The sequence below is a fragment of the Sceloporus occidentalis genome, unplaced genomic scaffold, assembly GCF_023333645.1.
Source record: "Sceloporus occidentalis isolate IW3139 unplaced genomic scaffold, rSceOcc1.0.p SCAF_9, whole genome shotgun sequence".
NCBI classification, from domain to species: Eukaryota; Metazoa; Chordata; class Lepidosauria; order Squamata; family Phrynosomatidae; genus Sceloporus; species Sceloporus occidentalis.
Window position 1 is genome coordinate 24,914,498 of NW_028316989.1, and position 16,877 is coordinate 24,931,374.

Here is a 16,877-nt window from a genome sequence, read left to right on the forward strand (position 1 = left end):
ATGTCTCACAAAACTACAGTTCCCAGAATTCCCTAGTGCTGAGCCAGGGCAGTTAAAGCAGCCTCAAACTGGATTGCTTCTGCATTGGTATTGGACTAAAGTTAGTCCTAGGCCCTGCATTTGGTCCAGGTGTTGTGGCTGTTGCCACATGTGTTATCCATCCTCCTTCTGGATGGATCCTGGGAGAGTCAGTCCCCTTTAAATTTCTTTAGCCACTGCCTTCAAGAGCCAAGTTCAGGTGAGGCCCACCCCACTCCCTCAGCCGTCTCTCCTGCTGAGCTCCAGCATTTTACAGGGACTAAGGGGAACACCACACCCCTCTCTGCCAAAAGGCAGATGTCTGGGGAGCAGCGGTGTCACCTGTCACAGTCCCAAGCGACAGCCCTGGCATGGTCCCACATGCAGACCCCTTCCGCTATGCTCAGCCATGGAGGGCCCTGGCCTCACTACATTTCCGGAGCAGCTCCTCCCAACAGTGAGAAACCACAGGTCACCTTTGTGAATAAAGGACGACACACATACTCTTTAAGCCATGTTTTATGTCATGGAAGGAAGGAAGGAAGGACTACACAGGGGTATTAGTGCCAGAGGCTATTTACAACTCGAACCCAACTTGTTTGCCCCTTCCTCCGCTCCCACATCCAACGCCCCATGCTTACTTCCACTCTTGTGCCTTACTAGGGCAATACTCCTCCAGCTCCTCACACAGGGCAAGGTATTCAGCCCCAGGAGACAAAACGTTTGAGGTTTGTTTTCCAGGTCAGAGTTACAGTAGCTCACAGAGGCTCAGGCATGAAACCCAACCTGGCACCCTTTCCCAGAGCCATTATACAGTAAGACTTGATGAAACAGGGAAGGAAGTCTGCCTCCCAAGTCACAGAAAAGGCCACACTTCCCTGGGATGGTGCTGTTCTCAAGAGGAGAGTTTTGTCACCCAAACCACCTTTGTCCCGTCTCTGGCTTGTGCCTGCAGAGGCCAATTTCATCCTGTGGCTTTGCAGGTGAGCAGAGATACAGTAAAGCAAAGAGGGAGGCAAGAAGAACCTTCCCCATTTCAAATTATTTAACGTCTTTCATGGCAAACAAAGTTTTTACAAGGATATCCTAGTGAGCATTCCACAGGCTCCCAGGACAGGAGGAAGGCCCACCTTGAGCCAGTTTCCATCCCCTGTTGGCTCAGGCCATAACTGGCAAGTCTAAAAGATCCCAGGACAAAGGGACGCTCGATCCATCCACCAGCATCTAGGTGCTCCGCTTTGTGTGTATCAGCAGGTCCCGCTGCAAGCCTGCATCAAGAGCTGAGGCAGACTTTCCTGGAGGGAGGTCTGTGATGAGGGTGAGTTTGTTGAAAACACCCCGGCCAAAATAATCTGCAACCACGGAGAAGCTGTCGTTGGAGCATTTCAGCTAGAGGAGGAGGAAGAGGAGGTAAATAACAAAACAGAACATGGTTTTAGGGTGAAGGGGGGGTGTTACCACTGGTTTCAAAGAGCCAAAAGATGGAGGGGAATCCAGCTGGGTTGTAGTTTCCCCACCTGGTGCTGGAACTGGTCATGCAAGTCTCGCTTCTGCTCTTGAGCACGAATCATGTCCATGACCTTGCGGTTCTCCGGCAGGCAGGTGGGGCACTCTGAGCCGCTCTCCGAGTAGCTCTCAAAGCAATGCTGGTGGAAGGAGTGGCCGCACAAAAAGTGCACTGAGGGCAGCTCCAGGGCACTGGTGCAGATGCTGCACTTGGTCTTCTGGAAGATCTTGGGGCTGGGGACGGGAAGGAAGGAGTGGAAGACATAGTACACAGACACACACAGGCAACACCAGCACAACATTCCGCTTTGCTTGGGGACATCAAGCCAATGCCACAAGATCCCCTTCCCCTGTTCCAAATGCCAAGGCCAGCATGGCAGCAAGAAAAGCAGCACTGATACTCTGAAGCATACCCAGCTGCTCAAAATGGCTGCTGAGCATCCTTTCCAACAAGATCTCAACCCTTTCAGAAGAGTCAGACCAGGCTAACTGGCCCTACTGCATTCCCATGGAGAAAGGGGCAATGGGTAGAGGGCAGGGGAGCAGCACTGACCACTCTGGTGGCCACCTGCACAAGACAAACACCATCCCAGCTACAAGGTCAATGGCTACCTCATTTTGAGCTCCTCGATCTCTTGGCGAATCCTCTTGGTCTCCTCCCGGTATTTGTGAATCCTCTGCTCGTCCTGCTCGGTCTGTCGGCTCTGCCTCTGCAGTTTGCTGACCAGGTAATCCTTAATGACGGACAAGGTAGCCGTGGAGTTGTGAGCCAGAGTTTGCACCACTAGAAGATGAGGCAGCCCATCAGCATAGAAAGGTGGGGATCAGGGAGACAGGACTAAGCTAAAGTCAGTAAAATCACACATTGGGCATGGGTGTGTGCATGCACGCAAGTCTCCAAAGCACACATGCACAAAGCCACAAGCTTCTGATTCCAAAGATACAGGAAGCTCATGTCAGAATGTCAGTGTCCCCCACTTCCAACAGAGACCACCTGGATGTCAAGCAGTCCCTGCACTGACAGCTGGAAGCCAAGCTGCCTCTTGAAATTTCAAGACATCTCCCCAAAGACTCATTCAGGCACACCCACCCTCTCCCCAGAAGTGGGTCTCTGCCCCAGGCCTCTGTTCCTCTCACCCAGCAGAGGTGGCATGAGGTTCTTGGTCTCAATGTGCTTGAGTACAGCTGTGATGTACTCCTTGCAGTCCTCCTCCTTGTGGGCGAAGTAGCCAAGGGCTTGTTCCCACAGGCAGGCCTCTTGGTCTCCATACAGCTCACAGACCTCCACCACCTTCCTGTATTGCTCATTCTGCATGTGGTAATGCATGATCTGCTGGAAGCTGGGGAGCAGAGGGGGAGAATAGTAGGTCTGTTTAGTCAGTAAAATGCTTCCCTGCCTGCTTTTTTGGCCACTGCATCACACTGTTGACTCAAGTTTACCTTGTAGTCTATTACGACACATCAATCTTTTTCACCTGTGCTGCTTTCAAGCCAGGTGCCACCCACCCTTTACTTGTGCGTTTCATTTTCCCGTCCTAAATGTAATATATGGACGACTGTTGCAAACCAGGTCATTTTAAATTCTTTCAGGTATTAGCCCTCCTGATCCAATCTGATGTCTTCTGCAAACCTGATATGCATGTGCTCTATACCACCAGCCAACTCATTTAAAAAGATGATTGCATAATACCCAGCACTTGGGGTTCAAGCTAGGCCTAAAGCTGTTCCCTCCTTGATCAGAATCAGAACTGCCTCCTTCCCTCCTCTTCTACAATCTGGGCAAGGATCGTCAACTCCTCTGCACTCACAGCTTGCCCTGTTCATAGAGGTATAGGATGCCATCCTTGAAGTTGTGCATCTGGCACAGCACCAAAGCTTTGTCAAAGACACTCTGGAACTTCCCACTCTTCAGCAAGGAAATGGCTTCATTGTGCAGTTTCTCTTTGGCCTGCAAGGAAAAGGCAAGAGGATATCAAGGATTAGGAGAGACATTCCCAGGCCAGGATCAGAACAGAGCAAGAGGGCACAGGATAAAAGGAACCAGCCTCTTTTGCTGCCAACAGAGTCAGAGAACATATTCACTGGACACCCAACCAGATGGGCCCACATGGGGCCTTGCTGCAGATGCAAACTAGTGAGGAATCTCCTCTTGGCAAAGGGAGAAAATCGGGCCATTTAGTACTATTGACATGTACACTGAGCAGAAAGACAACATACCTGCGGATCCTGCTCATGGGCCCAGTTCTGGAGGCGGAGCTCCAGAAGAGTATCGTACACTCCCTGCGGAGAGTTAGGCTGCACTTCCGACATGTGCTCCAGGAAGGCCTTTAGCTCCCGGGAATTGTTGGCAAAAATGGGAATGAACTCATCAGGGTTGGCCTAGACAGGAGGGAGAAAAAAGCCAGGCTGCAGGCAGTCAGTATCTCAAGCACCTTCTGACTCTGTCCTCCCAGCCAAACATTTCCTACCAGTAGCCTCAACACTGTGGAGTCCCCAGGGTGCAAGTGAACAACTTCAGGGGCATGGGAGGCCACCCACAGATGAGGTGACTTCTATGAAAAGCAACCGGGCAGAACCACCCCGATTCTGACAATGTGGCACTCCATCATGGGCATTCTCACTATGCACACCTTTCCCTGTATCCCAACATGCCCAGGGCATCTTCCCTTCCAACCTTTAGAGATGGTGCTTCTTCCCTTGGTATCTCTGCACGTTACTACCACTTGCCCCCCTTTAAACCAAATATTTCACTCAGTATTTTTGTGGCTAATACCCCATGTCATACCTTCCTTCCTTCCAGCCCTCCAGGGCCCTCGCGATCTCCTGCTGGCCGATAGTCTGTGCACAGGACCTTGAGGAGCTCTGTTGTCTCATGTGGAACATGATGCATAAGGATCTTGCCATAGCGCTTCATGTTGCTCTCGGCCTGCTCAAAGGGTAGCTTGCCAATGTAGCGCAGAGCCTCCTGGTAGTTCTGTCAGGCATGGGGGGGGGGGCAAAGAAAAAAACCTCATTTGGGGTTTAAATGTGGCTGTCACAGCAAAAGAGGCTCAGCAAATATCAGAAGCAAATGCAGGCCTCTCATCCCATTTCCAAATACGTGGGGGTCAGAATAAGGCAGCAAGGCAACCTCAGTTTTTCTCCACCACAGCAATGAAATAAGATCTTTCTGCCAAGCCTCTAAATGGAGACAACATCATTTTAAAAGTATTTGCTGCTGCCAAACTTGATGGCCCCAATCCTTTTAAAAATGAAAACACTGTGTCTATCTGGACAAATGAAAAAGTCATGGGGAAGAGGCTGAGAGGTGCCCATGCTCCCATGCCAGTCAACCCTTTCTTCATTTGCCATGCAGGAAAACAGCTCATGTTTTCCAAGTTACACACACATTTGGAACTAGAAACATCTATCAGAAGAGAAAATAACGGAGAAATATAGCAAACTGCTCATGTTTTTCTAGGACTTGGATCAGGGGAGAACTATGTGGTCCACTGGATGCTGGGGAACTGCAACTCCTAGTAGCCCTAGCCAACATAAATCCAGAATGCTAGGATTTGCAGTTTAACAGTATCTTGGGACTGCACAATTCGCACCCCTGACCTAGATATAATCTTAAAAATGTCTGCTTCATCAGCTAGAGGTATAAGATGGACTCACTTTGATATCCTCCAGCTGGATCTTGAGGTACCACTCGTGGTGTGCATGCTTCTCAGCCAGGTAGACGGCATGGGAGTAACAGCCTGCTTGGCGCAGGACCCGGATGGCTGTCTCCACATCAAAATGCACCTCACTCTCGCTTGTCTGCATGAGAGACACATGTTGCAGTGGGACCTGAATTAGGCATCCAGCCCCATATGGGAAGCCATCTGCAAAGGCAGACCAATCCAAACCTACTTATGTGGATTCATGGCCCACCCTGCCCATGTGCCTGGAGGAGGATGCCAACAGGAGCCTAATCCTATAAGGGAAGGAGAACATATTGGCCCTTCTTGCCCTCAACAGCCACACAATGCTCCCACTTGAAAGATGGGACCAGCTGCCTCTGCTTTCGCTCCTTTCAAAGGGAAACTGCCTAATGCTTCCAAATTTGGGGATTAAAGGAAAGTACCACCCACCCCAGAGAGAGGTTTAATTTGATTTCAGGAGAACCTACCCCTTGGGAACACAAGCACCAGACGGACAGGTTGCTTACCTGTAACAGTATTTCTTCGAGTGGTCATCTGCGAATACATACAAATGGGTTTCACTGCGCCTGCGCAGTGCTGTTTGGAAACTTCTGGAATCACTGGGCAAAGTTTACTTTGCAACATATAGAAACTTTTTGGCGGTAACTCCGCCCACCCGTTATAAGGCCCCTGTCTTCCCGCTCTTTTCCCCAGTTCCGCAGTTTTTCCGCCAAGCAGGCGATAGAAGAGCCAATAAGAGCAGGACACTGAGAGGATGGACGGGTGGGATTTGTATGTATTCGCAGATGACCACTTGAAGAAATACTGTTACAGGTAAGCAACCTGTCCTTCTTCTTCGTGGTCTCTGCGAATCATACAAATGGGTTTAGACTGACAAGCTTAGGTAAGCGGTGGAGGGAGTGTCCTGAAACCAAAGCTATGGTAAACCAAGGGTATATTTATTGCAACAATAAACACCTTGAACCATAAAAAGAGTCAGTCTTTTGTTCATGCATAAAAACTCAACACAGCAATAACATTGCAAAACCTGAGAAGGGGATCAAAGGTGATGCAAGACCAGTCCCATTGGAATTGTGCAAATCAACATTCAACAGAATGTAAACAGTGGCATTATGTACATAAATGCTGAAAACACAAACCATCAGTAGTGCAATCAATGCAACCCTGAAACCAACACAGCCCTCCCGAAAGCTGCGTCTCGGATGGCTCTGGTGTCCAGCCTATAGTGCTTTATAAAAATCAATGGCTGGGACCAAACAGCAGTCTTACAGACATCCTCCAAGGGAATACCCGACAGGAATGCAGAGAATGCTGACACTGCTCTCGTGGAGTGGGACCGAACCCTGCCAGGGAGAGGTTTGCCCAACAGTTCATAGCAGAGGTGGATGGTACCAGCCACCCATTTGGAAAACCTCTGCGCAGACACGGGCAACCCCTTCTTCGGCTCCGAGTAGCATTGGAAAAGTCTCTTGGACCGACTGGAGGCAGCAGTTCTGTCCAGGTAAAACGCCAGCGCTCTCCTGACATCAAGAGAGTGCAGGCTTCACTCCGCATCCGAAGTCGGATTGGAAGCGAGAGTAGGCAACACAATGTCCTGGCACATGTGGAAAGCAGACACAACCTTAGGCAAAAAAGTAATGTCTGTCTGAAGGACCACCTTGTCCTTGTGAAACCTCAGGAAGGGCTGGTCCCTCCGCAAGGCACAGAGTTCACCCGCACGGTGGGCAGAGGTGATGGCCACAAGAAAAGCGGTTTTCCAAGTCAGTAGTCTCAAGTCCGCTGTGGCCATCGGTTCAAAGGGGTTGGATTGGAGCGCGGCCAGCACCGCCTCCAAGCCGGGGCCGGTACCAACACAGGAGGGTGCAGGTTGGCACATCCCTTCAGGAACCCCTTCACCAAGGGGGTCCCTAAAGAAGGAAGTCCTCCCCTCAAATTGGTACCTGGAACAGATGGCAGAGAGGTAGCACTTGATGGATGTGAGGCACAACCCCTCATCCAAAAGTGCCATCAAAAACTCCAGCACCACTGGAGTGGAAACTTGAGCAGGAGACAAGCCCTTTCGATCAAGGAAGAAGCTAAACCTCCTCCACTTCAGGGCATAGGACCGCTGGGTGGATGGCTTCTGCGCAGCCAGGATCACCGTCCTCACCGAGTCAGGTAGTGAGGCTAGGACTGGATTCTCCAAGCCACAAGCGGCAGGCTCTCGATGACCGGGTGCAGAATCCGGCCGTCCTGGATTGACAGCAGGTCCGGACGGAAGTCGAGGCGGAGGAAGCATCTCTTGGAGAGGTGGAGAAGGGATGCAAACCAGGGCTGTCTCGGCCACCACGGAGTGATTAGGATCGCATCCGAACGGTCCGTTGTCATCTTGGACACCACCCTGATGACGAGAGGGGAGGGAAGGCATAGAGCAGCTCTCCCGTCCAAAGGAAGGCGAACGCGTCTCCGAGGGATCCGTCCATTCGCCTCCTGGAGCAGAACTGGGGACAGTGGCTGTTCCATTTGGTCGCAAAGAGGTCGACTTGGGGGGTTCCCCACCGATCAAACAGGTCGCTGACCGTCTCCGGATGGAGCCTCCACTCGTGGCACACCGAAGGGGATCTGCTTAGGCGGTCCGCCAACTCATTGTCCTCTCCTGGAAGGTGAATCGCCTGGAGGAGCACCTGTCTCTGGACGCACCAGTCCCAAATGCGGAGAGTGATCTCGAGCTGAGTCTTGGATCTGGTGCCTCCCTGTTTGTTGATGTAATACATCACGGTGGTGTTGTCCGTCCTCAGGAGGACCACCTTGCCTGCGACAGTGAATTCGAATGCCCTCAAAGCCTTTTCGACTGCGAGCATCTCCAAAGCATTGATGTGGAAATGCTTGTCCTGGGTCGACCACTTGTCCTTGACAACCAGGTCGAGCAGGTGGGCGCCCAAGCCTTCCAGGGAAGCATCGGTTGTCAAAGTCAATTGAGGCTGAGGTTGATGGAAGGGCATCCCGATGCAGACGTTGAGGCCGTCCAGCCACCATCTCAGTGAAGCGGCCACCGGTCTCGGTACCGTGAGCCACTTGGACGGAGGGTCCTCCATCGGAGAGAAGACTGAGAGGAACCAGGACTGCAGCGGTCGGAGGCGAAGCCTTGCCCACGGTGTCACAAACGTCGTTGACGCCATGTGGCCCAGAGCCATTTGGACGTCTCTGGCCCTCACCCTTCTGTGAGAGATGCAAGGCCTCAGCGATGCCACCAATGCCTGGAAACGATCCGGAGGGGGAAAGGCGGAGCATCTTTCGGAGTCGAGGATGGCTCCGATGAACTTGGCCTGTGTGGTCGGAGTGAAGTGGGACTTCTCTTCGTTGACGACCAATCCGAGGGAGTCCAAAAGGTGCAAGGCGAATGAGACTGCCTCTCGGAGCTCCTCCTGTGAGTCGGCGGCAAACAACCAGTCGTCCAGGTAAGGGAAGACTGCGTAGCACTTCTGATGAAGGTATGCCACCACTGGTGCCATTCACTTCGTGAAGACCCTCGGAGCCGTGACAAGGCCAAAGGGGAGCACGTTGTAGTGGTACGCGGTGGAGCCGACGGCGAAGGCAAGGAATCTCCGGTGGGACTCTCGAATTCCGATGTGGAAGTAGATATCCTTCAAGTCGACCGTCGCGAACCACAGGCCCTGGTGGAGAAGCGGCAGAATAGAAGCCAAGTTTACCATCCGGAACCGGCGGTATTCAAGGAAAAAGTTCAACTCCCTCAAGTCCAAGATGGGTCTGATGCCCCCATCCGCCTTCAGTACCGTGAAGTACCTGGAGAAAAAAGCCCTGGAGCATTGTTCGGGCGATAAAGGGGAGATTGCCCCCTTGTCCAGCAAAGTGCGCACTTCGTCGAGAAGGGTGTCCGAGGGGTGAGTGGACATGAAGGCTCCGGTTGGGAGGAGCTCTTAGAACTCGAGGGCAGAACCCCTATGGACGATGTTGAGGGCCCACGAGTCCGTTGTAATGGAGGCCCAGGTGGTGACAAAGGGCCTTAAAATGTCCAAAAAGAAAAGAGAAGGAGAGACAAAGCGCGCTGCAACCCTTCAGGCTCTCTTCTTCCCCTGGTCGGTATCCTGCCGGCGGGACTTTCGGTACCGGGAAGGAAAGTTGCGACGGCCAGAGGAGGAGGACTGAGAGGGGTACCGGTGTCTTTGGGAGCCCTGCTGCTGAGGTTGCCGGTCTTGTTGGAAGGTCCCCTGTGACTGACCTTGCAGCTGCCAGGGGCGCTGCCTCTTTCTGAAGGGCGAGATGGGAGCCGATGACATCCCGTGCTTCTTCGCCGCCGCCTTCATTCTGAACTTGCGGTTCAGGCACTCGTCGGTCTCGGTGTGGAAGAGGCCGCTACCATCCAGGGGCATGTCCTCTATGGCTGACTTGACGTTGGCATTGAGGTCCGAACCCCTCAGCCACGCATGCCGGCGCAGAGCCAACGATGCCGACATTGCCCGTCCCGCACAGTCAGCCACGTTTCTGGAGGCGGTGATGAGCCAGCTGCCAATCGAATGGGCCTCATCACGGATCTCTACCAGGCGTCGCTGGGTTTCGTCTGGGACGTCCGGGACGAGTGGCGAGATCCCCTCCATGAAGGTCTGGATGTACGCCCCCATGCAGGCGTTATAGTTGATGGCCTTGACTGCGAGGGCCGCTGCTGAGTAGGCCTTCTTGGCCAGACCATCAACTTTCTTCGCTTCCCGGTCGACTGGGGAAGTTGCCTGTTTGGGGATGAAGCCCTGCTGAGCCCCCTCCACGATCGCCGAGTTCTGCTTGGGGTGTTCGGCCAACCAAGAGCAACTCGACGGGGAGATCCGGTAAAGGGACTCGATCTTCCTGGACAATCCGACGAGGGAAGCTGGCGCATCCCACGACCTCCGGACAATGGACTCGAGGGAGGGCAGCAGCAGGATGGAGGGCGGCGTGGGCACCCGGCCATGCACCTCTTTCCGGGACCCTGACTCGAGTTGCTGGATGCGCCGGGATCTGCAGGGCCAATGGCTCCGTCGGGGAGCGGCGTGGTGCAGAGGCTGAGGCCGTCGTATGCGAAGGAGCAGGCTCGTCATCTTGGGGGGCCACCGGGTGCAGGTTGAGCCGGGTGAACTCCCTGAAGGCGGTCTCCCTCGGCACTGACATGTAGTATCTCCCGGATTCGGCGTCAAAAAACATGTCAGTGTCCCTCTCCATCGGTTCGTCAACCTCCGAATGGATTGAAGGAGGAAGTGACACTCTCCGAGGGAGATCAGCTGCTTCCGCATCGGCGCGGGCGAAGTCGACCGTCGACGGCAGCGGTGTGTCCAGGAGAGTGGCCGCATGCGAGGCGGAGGAGCCATCAGGGCGCAAAGAGGCTGGTGTTGGAGCCTTCTTCGATGGGGAGCGTTGCTTGTGGGAAGCGCGCTCCTTTCCCTTGGAGGAGACCTCCGACCCGGTGTGGTCGTTGGAGGGCTTGGACCTCTTTGGTGCGGAGCCTTCAGCTGCCTCCTTGTGGTGCCTCTTTTTAGACTGCAGCGTCTCAGCCCGATCCTCGGGGAGGGGGGGGGGGAAGAAAGGGTTGTCCGGCAGGTCCAGCAGGACAACGGCTCCCGTGGATTGAGGCTTAGATGTCTTTGCCTTTTCCACCGGTGCAGCCTTCCCCGAAGAGGATGCCCCCGTCTCGGGCAGCTTGGAGGCATGGCGAGATGCCTTCGACACCACCTTGGAGGACGGAGTCAGGACTGACGAGACCTCCGCCTCCACGCGATCCTTCGCGCGCGAGCCCTCCGGGGACGGCTTCCTCCCGGATTTCGCCCTGGACTCAGTATCCTCAGTCCCCGACTGCTTGTGGGGGCGCTTGGAGGGCTTGTTGGTGGCACTGGGTTTGTGTGAACCACGGGCCACATCGGTGGTGGTGGACGATCCTGCCATTGGCGGGGCACACACCACACTGGACACACTCGCCCAGGAAGTTGAGGCAGGCGGTGGAGCCGAAGGAGCCGATGATGGACGGGGGCCTCCCTCCTGAACCTTGCCCAGAGCGATGGCTGAAGTCAGCCGGGACTCACGGTTCTTGCGAGCCTGGGATGAGAGGGACTTGCAGAGCGGGCAAGCCTTCGTATCATGGTCCTTGCCCAAGCAGAAAAGGCAGGAGGAGTGCGGGTCCTGGATGGGCACCTTGCCCCCGCAGACATCACACTTCTTAAATGGCGCAGGCATTTTCCGAAGTCGTCAAATTGAAAGGGAAAGTCCGGAAACGAGGTCAACAGTCCGAGAGTTCGAAGTTACCAGGCGCGGGAGACAAAGAATGGTCAAGAGACGGTCCGAGGTCAAAAGCGAAAGTGATTCCAAATGCAAGCTAAAGCGAGCGAAGTTCCCTGAAGCAGCTAGCGCGGCGGAAAAAAGGAACTGGGGAAAAGAGCGGGAAGGCAGGGGCCTTATAACGGGTGGGCGGAGTTACCGCCAAAAAGTTTCTATATGTTGCAAAGTAAACTTTGCCCAGTGATTCCAGAAGTTTCTGAACAGCACTGCGCAGGCGCAGTGAAACCCATTTGTATGATTCGCAGAGACCACGAAGAAGACAGACTAGTTATACACTGTACATACCCCTTTCTCTGTTTTAATACCCCATAAATTGGCATTACTTACTATAAATCACTCTGTAATCACTTTAAGGGGAACAGAGCATTAAATTTATTGAGTCATAGCATAATGGAGAAGGAGGAAAGGAACTTCCCAACCTCCAACCCCTTGTGCCCAATTTCCCAACTCCCCACTCTTTCAACTGCACCTTGATAAACTCTTCTAGCTTGGAGATGTCCTTCAGCTTCGTGTAGCAGTTCAGCAACAGCGTTGTGTGGTCAGCATTAGCCAAAGACTGCAGGTGCAGCATCTGCAAGTAGGCTGTCAGGTTGTGTATCCGCTGAGCATCCAAGAACTTACGGATGACATAGGATGGCTCTAGCTTCCCAATGGTGCTAAGGAGTAAAGGGGCTTATCAGGACTCTCCTCCCAGTTACCTGAAGCCACATAAGAGGAGGATACCAGGAAAGTACACACAACCCCCAGCATCTCGACTACAAATCAAAAAGATGTTGTTTCCTAAGATGTCTCTAATGAACAACTGAGGAGCCACAGCAACCCCCACTGGTGAAGTTCTGGGGTGGGCTTATTTTCCATCCCATGACTGCTTAACAAATAAAGCAGTAAGAACAGGAAAGCAGACTCTGCAGATTCCAGTTTTCCTCCAGGCAGTAAGGCCTTGCTTGGGCTTAATTCTAAACTCCATCAAGTGAAGAGCCCTGTGGAGACCCCCCCACCCGCACTGGACAAAGCAGTGGACTTACCGGATGTACTGCTGAATGGCACTATCATGGTTGCCCTTGTTGTACAGATGGTCTCCATACTGGCGGAAGATCTCAGACAAGCCATCGCTGTCCAGGTGGTGACTGCGGGCCAAGTTAATGGCCATTTCAAAGAGGTTCTTCTTGAAGAGCATCTGTTGGGAAAGAAGCTTTGGCTAACAATGATGGTTCTTAAGATAAACATATCTAAGAGCAGGAGCTCCAATCCGCTGCTTCTTCCTCCTTGGACTGCCAGTATTTGTCAAGGCTCTTGTCACAGAAGCTGGTTCCAGAACAGCTTCCAACTCCTAGGTGGACTCAAATCAGGCTTCCCAGAAAGCCAAGCAGGCAACATGCTCCACATGCCTCCTGCCCAAGAGCTTTATGCCTCTCTGACACCAATCAAGCACAACAGAACAAGCTGGGCTCTCTTACCTCGAGCTTGGTTTGCGTATCTTTCTCCTGCAACACATGGAGCTTCCCATCTCTAGTCAGCACATACAGGCACCCCCACTCAGCCAGGACATCCACTACATCATCAAAGCTGGAGCTGTATGCAATGAACTTGTTGCCCAAGTCATAGATGTTCAGGATTTGCTTGTCAGAGTTTTGTGGGTCATTCCCAGCAAATTCAGACCTGGAACACAGAGGAGCAAGAGTGAGGAACATCTTTCATACATGCAAAGAGGCTAGGAGACCCTATTCATGGTTTCAATTAACAGTTCAAAAAAGAGTTACAGCATGTGCACTAGGATGGTGATAAAAATAGTACTCTGCCTTGAAAGAGACTTACTTTGGAGATGTCTTCCGGTCCTTGGACACAACAACAAGATATCCACGATACCAGTGGGTAATCAGCTTTTGGCCCTCAAAGGCAAAACAGGGCCCACGTTCATCTGGCTGGTAGAGATAGACACATTCGTCTCCTGCCACAATGAACTGGAGGTCTTGGGAGGGATCACTGAGTGTGGAGCAGCGCAGACCACAGCCCTGTGTGTCCAGCTCAAGCTGTGGGTAGTCCTTTACTGAGAGCGTGTAACACTGCAAAGCCACAAGGAAAAGGCAGCAATGAAGTTCTGAAGCTGACAAAGAAGTTGGCCCAGCTTTGACTCCCACATCCAAGCTCAACCAAGCTTCTCACCTGGATGTTCTCAGTGGTGGCAACAAAGAGATGGGTTGTTTTTCCAGACTGGCGAAAGGCGAGGCCTGTAACTGGATAACTGCCCTCATGAAGTATCTGAGTCTTACTGTGCCGATCTCTTGTGATGTCTCCTTTTGTGAGCACCACACTCCCATCAGTGAAACCTATGGCAGATAATAATAATAATAATATGTTTTATTTATAGACCGCTATTCCGCGATGATCATAGCGGTGTACAGTAAAATCGTAATACAATACAAAATACAGTTAAAGGAGGGAGAAGTCTCGTCCTTCAGGCAGTCCCTGATGTTGCTGGGTCTGCCTGATGGCTCCCTCTGAGGCCGAGATGACAGTTGAGGAGGGAGGGGCCTCTTCCTTCAGGCAGTCCAAGATGTTGCTGGGTCTGCCTGATGGCTCCCTCTGAGGCCGAGATGACAGTTGAGGAGGGAGGGGCCTCTTCCTTCAGGCAGTCCCCGATGTTGCTGGGTCTGCCTGATGGCTCCCTCTGAGGCCGAGATGACAGTTGAGGAGGGAGGGGCCTCTTCCTTCAGGCAGTCCCCGATGTTGCTGGGTCTGCCTGATGGCTCCCTCTGAGGCCGAGATGACAGTTGAGGAGGGAGGGGCCTCTTCCTTCAGGCAGTCCCCGATGTTGCTGGGTCTGCCTGATGGCTCCCTCTGAGGCCGAGATGACAGTTGAGGAGGGAGGGGCCTCTTCCTTCAGGCAGTCCCCGATGTTGCTAGGTCTGCCTGATGGCTCCCTCTGAGGCCGAGATGACAGTTGAGGAGGGAGGGGCCTCTTCCTTCAGGCAGTCCCCGATGTTGCTGTGTCTGCCTGATGGCTCCCTCTGAGGCCGAGATGACAGTTGAAGAGGGAGGGGCCTCTTCCTTCAGGCAGTCCAAGATGTTGCTGTGTCTGACTGATGGCTCCCTCTGAGGCCGAGATGACAGTTGAGGAGGGAGGGGCCTCTTCCTTCAGGCAGTCTCCGATGTTGCTGGGTCCGCCTGATGGCTCCCTCTGAGGCCGAGATGACCTCAGATGAAGAAGAGAGTGTTACACTGCACACAGCATTTCTAGTCAGTGATTAAATCAACCCAGTAGAAAGTTAAATTCTATCAACATGAAAACTAAGCATTTTCTCAAGAATGATGACAGCCCCTTCACAAGCTCTTCTCCCTGCACAAGACTCGTTTTGAATGACTGCAGCTCACTGTAACAATTTTGATTCTGCTTACCAATAGCCATGAAGTTGAGATTCTCATGGACTGTGAGGCAGGACACAACTGTGGGCTTGTTGCCAGGAATTGCAGGGAAAATCCTAGTGCACAGAGGATTCCCACCATCGCGCTTCTCTAGGTTCCAGACTTTGACCTACAAACCACATGAACTTTATGGTCAGGAAAACCACACCAAGGAGAAACACCCTTTTTACTTAGAGATTTAAATGCTGCTGTGCACAAAAGGTATTTGTTTGCCCCTTCTGAGAGGAATCTCTGAACCTGTGATTGCAACTGTAACTGCAGCTACTGAGCAAGGCAAGGGCTGCAGATACATGCCTGAGGTTACCCTCAGATGGAAAACCACTGCAAGGCAAAACTCCAAGTCAAGAAACTGAAGGCGCAAGAGCAACAAAGAAAGCCTCAGCAAGCACATTGAGTCAAGTTGGTTTTCTTTTGCTTGATCACAATTAAGCCTACTACACTTGTCCAAATTCCTAGCCACCTTATTAGAATTTTAAATACAAAATAAATATTGACAGTTTCCAGAAAGTGGCCCCAAACGTACTGGCAACCAGAGGCCTGAACATTTTTCAGCCTTGTCAGAGAAACATAAAACGTCTTTCCCTGCAGCTACAGTAACTGCACATGACTTTCATTTCATTAAAAAGGTGAACTGGCCCCGCTCCAACGTACCAAAGGGTTAACTCCTTCCTCATCTTCGCCCACAGAAGCCAAGATGCTGTGCTGCTTCAGCTGGAAGAGGTGCGTCACTCTCAGTTTATAGGCCTGGAAGCTACTGAGTTCCAGTGAACGTGGTAAGAACCATATCTGACCTTCCATATGTGGACCTTAATTAAGGGATCTTCCATGTAAATGGGAGCAACAACATTAAAAGGGGCTAAAAAGCTTAGTTTATAAAATGTTTATTCTTTCCCATTCAAACACTGCCTTCTTCAAGATGTAACTTCACCCCGAAGGTGTGTATACAGGGGTTCCCAAATCGCTTCTCATTCAGACACGGAACGCATATGCTTGGATTGCCAATAGCAGGCCTGCGTTAGAGCTCACACAACCATGGAGTTAGCAGAGACACCAATGGCCGTCTGATGCTCTCCAATGCCTGCTGTTAAGGAACCCACAGGCAAAGCACCCTGAGAGAGGCCCGCAGTGAAGAAGGGTCCATCGCCTACTGAGGCAATGCTCTCCAATGCCAAAGGGCTCTCACCATCAGGAGGTTCACACTAACATTTAGGTGAAACCTCTTTCCTAACAGTTTCAGCCACTGCTCTGTGGGAAGTCAAAGGCTTTCATGGCCAGCAGCCATAGTTTTTGTGTGGGTTTTTCGGGCAATGTGGCTGTGTTCTGGGAGAGTTTATTCCTGCCGTTCCACCAGTGTCTGTGGCTGGCCTCTTCAGAGAATGCTGCCATGGAAGAGAGTGGGGCATTTATATACATATGTGACTCTAGGTTGGGAGGAGCGATTTCCATGTTAATCTGTGTATGGACAATGGGCCCCTAATGAGCCAGACACAAACCCTCCTTGCCTATTCAAGAACGGAGCGATACACAGATTAACATGGAAACTCACTCCTTCCAACCTAATTGTTACCATTGCTCTTACTCTGCCCTGGGATTCTGAGGGCTGCAATGGAAGACCCCTTTCTCGCTCGCTCCCTTCCCCGCCCTCCCGACGCGAAGGATATCCCCGAAGACGAGGCTGCCGCGTCCCGAGTCGCAGACGGTGATTCCGGGCGGCAAAAGGACGTTCCTTCCGTCGGGCGGGACGAGCGTCTCCCGGTCGAAGAAGGCGAAGCGTCGCCACTGCAAGTAGGCCGCCATCTTGGCCCCTCAGGAGAGATGAGGAGGAGGAGGGCGGAAGTCTGGCCGGTCAGGTGACAGCGCAACTTCCGCCGCGGCGCTTCTACTTCCCGTTTCTTTCCCTTGCTAGGTTCCCCAGACACGCCCCTTTCTGGGACGGCGGGAGGGGCG

The 16,877-nt window shown here is 52.6% G+C and overlaps 1 protein-coding gene across 2 annotated transcripts; it reads right to left on the reverse strand.

The window, feature by feature from the left end:
* Nucleotides 1-502: 502 nt before the first annotated feature.
* On the reverse strand, nt 503-16,840 carry VPS11 (VPS11 core subunit of CORVET and HOPS complexes). Of its 2 annotated transcripts, XM_089537842.1 has the most exons (16): nt 16,588-16,837; nt 15,582-15,726; nt 14,904-15,039; nt 13,671-13,834; nt 13,323-13,570; nt 12,965-13,166; nt 12,533-12,684; nt 11,977-12,163; nt 5,182-5,325; nt 4,310-4,498; nt 3,742-3,903; nt 3,333-3,472; nt 2,662-2,864; nt 2,137-2,308; nt 1,536-1,758; nt 503-1,407 (listed from the first exon to the last, which is right to left on the reverse strand). In XM_089537842.1, exons 1-16 carry the CDS (start codon nt 16,725-16,727, stop codon nt 1,243-1,245), a joined length of 2,772 nt encoding a protein of 923 aa, XP_089393968.1. In that variant the 5' UTR covers nt 16,728-16,837; the 3' UTR covers nt 503-1,242. The 2 variants fall into 2 exon arrangements, with proteins under 2 accessions (XP_089393968.1, XP_089393969.1); XM_089537843.1 differs by lacking the exon at nt 1,536-1,758 and having other exon boundaries at nt 1,321-1,407; nt 16,588-16,840.
* Nucleotides 16,841-16,877: the final 37 nt, after the last annotated feature.